This window comes from Myotis davidii, unplaced genomic scaffold (genome assembly GCF_000327345.1).
Source record: "Myotis davidii unplaced genomic scaffold, ASM32734v1 scaffold924, whole genome shotgun sequence".
In the NCBI taxonomy this organism is placed as follows: domain Eukaryota; kingdom Metazoa; phylum Chordata; class Mammalia; order Chiroptera; family Vespertilionidae; genus Myotis; species Myotis davidii.
This window is the reverse complement of record NW_006294764.1, coordinates 954,770-961,593: the sequence shown is the minus strand read 5'-3', so window position 1 is coordinate 961,593 and position 6,824 is coordinate 954,770. Positions and strand designations below refer to the sequence as shown.

Sequence of the window (6,824 nt, the reverse complement as noted above, 5' to 3'; positions counted from 1 at the left end):
AATCGAACCTGGGACCTTTCAGTCCGCAGGCCGACTCTCTATCCACTGAGCCAAACCGGTCTCGGCTAGAGAGCCAAAATTTTTAAACTTAACCGTTTGGCTGCTGACGTATTTTTTCGGACATATGCCAAAACTACGGCACTAATTGCGCGTGTATGGGAAAAAATGTAAAACACTTTTTATACAATAAACTCACTTGTATTGCTTTGCAACAACAAAAATTAAAAAATACCAATTGTTTACATAAATTTGTTTTAATTAATTTTGTGAATAAAATTGGCATTGTTTTCACCGTTATTTAACAGAAAAAAAAGATTTGAAATATGTAATATTATTAGAACAATTAAAAATCGTATGCTCCGAAAACGCAACGTGCTTCACAGTACGCACAAATTCTAGTGTTTTGGAGCAGCATTGTTACGCTCTCCGCAGTCTTGGCATAAAAAAAAAACAGGAGCGCTATCGCGCTCTTCGCATTTTTGGAGTAACATAAGAAGAGCGCGATAGCGCTCCTTAGCAGTCAAACGGTTAAGGCCAGACAGTAAAAATGCTACAAAGGATATAAGACAGGTTGATGTAATGGAGAGTACTGGGACAGATTATTGCTGATAGGGTAGTAAGCAAAGCCTCTTCTTAAAAGGTGAAATCTGAGCTAAGATCAAAATGAGGAGATGTTTCTGAAATAAGAAAATATGTTATTATATTTTTAATTGCCTAGGGTTCGTTTTCTGTTCTTTGAAATGACAGGTTACTTGAAAGTATTTTTCTCTCCCTGCAGAGCCTCTGTTTCTTCTCAGTTGCTGTTTTCTATTTGTTTGATGTGGTGTCTATCTTTCATGATAGAAGCTTCCTTTAGATCTCTGGTAATCTTTGATTATGTCTTTATATTTAAGGGAGAATTCTAAAAAGCTGATTGGAAGCTCTAGAAACATGAATGAAATTTGTCACTACAGGGTGATTTCACTGGGCTGTTAGTAATCTCTGATGTAAATAAATTTAGGTTTTTCTTACTGGGCTGGTTGGATTCACCAGAGAAGATGCTTCTCAACTTTTGGCTGAAGGCTGAGGGCTGGTTGCAAGGGTTCTGGAAGTCAAGCCAGGTTGTGGGCTTGGGGAAGGACAGATCTTAGTGGCAACATCCCTGTGGTCTCCAGCGTTCCTGGTTTTTTATTATGGCACTTCCTCCCTAAATCCTGCCTATTGTCTTCCATCAGTCATTCTTTCTAAACAGCACAGGCTTAACCTTTAGCTCTACCTCTATGCAGGTTCTCTTCCCAAAATGCTTCTCCCAACCCTCACTGGTAGCTGTGAGAAGTAGTTCAGCTTTCACCAGGCTTGCAGTCTTCCCCTATACTTCTCTCCTATCAGTTACTGGACAGAGAAATCAACAGATCTGTGAGCCAGAATCAAACTCAGGCTGGTCTAGCCCAGAGGTCTTCAAAATTGGTTTTATAGATCTGCATTACATCCTATAACAGGGGTGGGCAACCCCTGGCACACGTGCCAAACATGGCACGCCAGTAACTTTTGCTGGCTGGCGAAACCCTCTCTTATAATCTTCCATTTACAATTTATTTTCTTAATGTCGACTTTTTTATTTTTCAGATAAATTCAGTGTAGGTGCATCTTAGATAAATAATTTTACATAACATGTATACAATAAAAATTAAATGTATTTTTCATCATATACTGTGTTTTTGTCGCTCGAATGAATTTTATTATTTCTTCAAGGTTCTTCACATACGTACACCGTAAGAGATATCAAGTTGGCGTAACATGTTCTCAAAAAATTAGGGTCGGCACGCAAAAGAATTTTGAGTCAGAGATTTTGCTGGTTTTGGAACGCACTCACAAAAAGGTTGCCCACCCCTGTCCTATAAGGACAAGCACCCCTTCCTCACAGTATTCCAAACCACTGTGCTTTTATCACTTTTAAATACTGAGTTTCTGCATAAGATTTGCCTTAAGAAAAAGTCTGAAAACGTTTTTTTTTGGAAGAACCTTTCTAAAAAGTCTGAAGATCACTGATTTGGTATCCTTCCTCTGTTATCACCTATGCTTGCTTTTTATATAAGAAAAAACCTGAGGTCAATACAGAGGAAGAATGCTATTAAACATCATTCATGTTTTCTTACTCCAAGTACAGGTTGTTCATAAGCCAAGATTTTAGGACACGATAGGATCTCAAAATGGGGGAACATTCTCCATAATTAGTAACAGAGAAGCTCTCCATCAAAAACGGTGTGTGGCTTATACATCCACTCTTCCTAGGCCTCTGCCTTCTTCAGGGCTTCTTGGGATACTAAGATATGGGAAGGTGACCTTAGATACCGGTACCGTGTCATCCCGCATTGCCAGTGGTTCACTACTGAGGCCACCCGTCAAGCAGGATATCAAAGCAGGAGAGAGTAGTTTCTGCTAGGACCAAATGTCATAAGTATGATAAGACTGTTGGAATGCTTTCAGAGACTATTTCATCATGGAACTAAAATTAAGACCTCAAAGGGCCTAGGAACTATTCTTCCCTTCATCCTTTTGCCTTTCTTCCCGTCCCCAAGCTGAGCCCTTTCCCAGGCTGTACCGGCTCCCAAAGCCTCTGAGCGGTACCAGGGGCCTTGTCTCAAGTGGGCACAAGGGGAAACATACCCTTCCTCCACGGTGACTGAGTTCATGAGAAGGCAACTGGTGATAGTCACTCTATCTCTTATGACACAAGATGAACCAATGACCGAGTGCTTAATGGATGACTTCTCTCCAATCTGTGTATCTGGCCCAATGAGGCAGTCAACTCCAACCTGCAAAAGGCAAATATAAAATTCTCTCCATTCATCTTAGCCAAATGCAAATTAGCCCCCCAGATCCCTTGAGCTGGGGCCTAACAGGGTATTTTCCCAGGGATACTTCAGCAAGAGAAACCATCATCAGTATTTCTTAGGGTCACAAGTCACGTAATACCTCTGAGACCAACTCAAACTTACACTCTCATGAACTTGAGTGTACAGATATGTTCTCTTGGAGACAGTGCTCAATTCAGGGTAAGAAGAGGGAGAGAGAGGGAAAGCCCCAGGACTATAATGGACTTTCCTTAACAGGGTTTATGTAGTTGGAGTCAGCACCTCTCCAGGCAGATTCTAGCCCAAGGTGAAATTTTGTAACCAAAACCCTGTTGGGATTTCCCTGGGGCTAATGAGGTTCTGGGCTTGAGAGCCCTGTCTAGCTTCACAAGAGCAAGCCTCAATGCACCCAGAGATCATTCCATACCTGCCCCGCACAAGCTAGCACTTACCAAGTGTTTGTTGACAATCTGGGCTGATGAATGAACCAGTGATTCTTCTGGACAAAGAAGAGGTAGCAATTTGGGCACCTTGAGGAAAGAGATTTAGCCATTAAAGTAAGACCAAAAAACACCTGAAAGCACCTTAGGTAGAACCCAATGCCCAGTCAGAGATGTGGGAGTTTTCAGCCACAGCTTCCTATCTGGATGAGGCAGAGCAGGAGGCTCTTGCATTTTCCCTGGGACAAGGGTTATTTATGCAGCAGCTTCTAGATGGTCTTATCCTCAGTTTCTGAGCTGAGAGTATCATCCCTGAAAGTAATGCCATGTCCCTCAGCTAGGAGGTGTTGAGATCAACCTTTGACATTTCCAGGCAGCACTTGGGGGAGGAGGCCTAAGGAGGGCAAGGAGCATCCTGAGTCCTGACCATAGTCATCCTAGGTTCTTGCTCACTTCCTGACCACTGTGGCCATGCATGAGGTGAGGATGGGAGCAGTGTTACACAAATTTCATAATCAGGACAGGCCCTGAGAAAGCACCCATGTTCTTCACCAGTCAAAATAAAATGCTGATGGGATAGTTTCCACCATTCTCTCTCCAGTATGAGAAAACAAAAAAGGTTAGGAGAATGGAGATCTCTTCTATTACAACCAAAGCCATTCAGACCTGTTGGCTGCACAGCCTTTGCTGTCTCTAGCCTCATGCTGTCCATGGACCTGCTTTTGACCGATCTGACAGACTAATGATAGTCTAAAGAAAGAGAACTAAAAATCTTGGAAGCTTTCTAATAGCTCTGACCCTAAATTGGGGCTAACTTTATCCAGGACTGCCCTGAGTAAACATGGAATTAGTTGTGATTTCTCATAAACTCTCTGGCCTGGATTCTTTTAAATCTATAACCAATTTTGGTGGAAGCCAGCTCGGGGTCTGGAGCTGGTGTGGGTTCTCAAGATTCCTGAGCCAGGTTTTCTTTGGACTCAATCCCAATCTCAATTTCCAGCAACTTTAATCATTCTACCTGCCTCTCCATCCCTCCCCAGCTTATACCTGCACTGACAGTTTTCACAAGATTCTACCAGGAACCATGTCAATAGCTAATCTTTCCACCATCTCGTCCCTGTTATTGAATGTCATTCTAATGTAGTTCTCTCAATCATCTATCTTTTCCTATTCTCATTTATTTTTAATTTTTATTATTTCAGAAAGAAAGAGAGAGGAAGAGAAACATCCATCGGCTGCCTCCTGCAGGCCCCGACTGATGACCGAACACGCAACTGGGCATGTGCCCTTGACCGGAATCGAACCCGGGACCCTTTAGTCCCTCGGCTGATGCTCTATCCACCAAGCCAAACCAGCCAGGGCTCCTGTTCTCATTTCAGTCCTTTACTGCTCTGTGTTTCTTTTCATGGTCTCATCTTGCCCCTCTCCAAAAACCTTCCTCCTGTGACTGCTACACAGTGAGAGCTCCCCTCTACCCTTCGCCTCTTCTCTGTCCCTCTCTGCATCCCTTAACTAAACTAAAACCTGGCTTGTCTTTCATGGTACTGCTTCCCCTTCAAAAGAAGTTACTCATTCTCTATATCTCATAAACCTCAGGGTTAAAAAAAGGGTTAACAAGACTCCTCACCTTCTAATGCTGTTTCCAGGCATTTCTCTCATAGACGTTCCATCCTTGAGGTGTTGCCATCTGGCTACTCTATACTCTGTTCCTTCACTTTCTTAGGAAAGCCTCCTCTGAGTGCCTGTGATTATGTCACCACAGGACTTATTATGCAGTATTTACCTGCTTGTTCATGAAGTACTGTACATATACCCCAGCTGAGCAGAATAGGGGAAAGCTGCCGAACCCAGAACCATAGATTAGCCTTCCTGGAGATCCTAGCCTCTTTTTGGAGTCACAGAGGCTCTGCCTCTATGGACCAGGCCCTCTGCTGCCACTTTTGCTGTACCTGGGAACCCCAATGGTCTCGCCTGATAGTCCAGGTCTTTCTCAACCTGGAGTGAAAGGGATTCTGAACAAGTCACGGTCTATCTAATGAATAAATAAGACAAAAGACTCAGTTTGTTTCTAGGGAAGGAGCTCCCATGACTTCTCTTCTAGACCCATCCTCTCACCTGTCTGTTTGCTTCTATGTAGAGTCCCAGGGTGCTCAATCGAAGGCAGAGCCCCTCTTTCATGATGTGGACATAGCAGCGCACCCGTGATCTGGACAAGTCTTCCCACTTGTCTCCTCGACAGGCATTCCAGCAGCCATCATAAGGGGCAAAGGTCAGTGCATTGGTTTCTTTTATAAAACTGTAAATATCTTCAGAACAAACATCCAAACCGAGCAAATGAATGAGAGAGATGACAGAGGGGATATAGATTCAGTAAGTTTTGAAACAGGGCAAAGTTCACACCTTTCCCCGTGGAACCCACCCATGCAGCACGGACCCTGGGAAAATCCCACTAGAGCTTGAAAGACTAAGTAAAATTAAAAGAGGCAATGTGCTTTCTTGTATGTTTGAAATATTGTAAGAAAAAAAAATGCTTTAAAAGAGGTCCTAAAGCAAATTTGACCAATAACCAAGCACTACTAAGGGGAAAAAAAAATAGGTGACTCTTGTAAATCATGAAGTAACACAAGCAAGTGTCCAGATTTTAGTGACTCACCATATTGTGGGGAGCCTCTATTACATATCTGGAAGTTGTACCAGGACAGAAATAGCACAAGACTTAGAGCCAAAGCAGCTGGGCTCCAGTTTCTCAACTCTTACAATAATCATTTGGGATCTTTTATGATACAAAAACTGGGGTTTAGTAGACTGAGCACACCAAAAGCAATCTAAATCCATCTACGTATCACAACTGAGACAAATTGGGGAGTATGTAGTCTAAGGTCAAATAAAATGTACTGGTTTAAAAAACAAAAGAAGACTGAGTAACCTCCCTCAGGTCACAGAGTTAATAATTCATTTGATAAATATATATTTTTAAGCAGGGATATGAGAGCAAACAAGACAGACCTCGCCCTTGCACCCTGGAAAGGAGACCTCTGGTTGGACTGTAATTGTACACCTTTTTTCCCTTGACAGAGAGGCTGAGTTTAGTCAGGAGTGAGGCTGCCCAGAGCCTAGAAAACAGGGGAACTGAGAAGTGGTGGGAAGAGTTTAAAGTTAAAATGGTCTAGTGAGGATCTAAAGAATGGTCTAGAGCAGGGGTGGGCAAACTTTTTGACTCGAGGGCCACAATGGGTTCTTAAACTGGACCGGAGGGCCGGAACAAAAGCATGGATGAAGTGTTTGTGTGAACTAATATAAATTCAAAGTAAACATCATTACATAAAAGGGTATGGTCTTTTTTTTTTTTTTTTTAGTTTTATTCATTTCAAACGGGCCGGATCTGGCCCGCGGGCCGTAGTTTGCCCACGACTGGTCTAGAGAATGAACCTGAGACATGATTAGCTTGTCCCTGAAGAGCACAGTGACAGGATCTGCTTAAGCAAGCTTACCCAGAGCTCAGAGAGTGGCGACAGCTGGCCTGTCTTGCTGGGTGGCTTTTTTTCAGTGT

The 6,824-nt window shown here is 42.9% G+C and overlaps 1 protein-coding gene across 2 annotated transcripts in view; it reads right to left on the bottom strand.

The window, feature by feature from the left end:
• The window catches only part of EIF2B3 (eukaryotic translation initiation factor 2B subunit gamma), an 89,739-nt gene that overhangs the window by 16,430 nt on the left and 66,485 nt on the right, over nt 1–6,824 (bottom strand). For both annotated transcript variants that reach the window (XM_006769253.2, XM_006769254.2), the window contains exons 8-10: nt 5,390–5,580; nt 3,287–3,364; nt 2,647–2,795 (exon numbers count right to left, since the gene is read on the bottom strand). In XM_006769253.2, the coding sequence (XP_006769316.1) occupies nt 2,647–2,795; nt 3,287–3,364; nt 5,390–5,580 (418 nt within the window). The remainder of the gene's footprint in view (nt 1–2,646; nt 2,796–3,286; nt 3,365–5,389; nt 5,581–6,824) is intronic.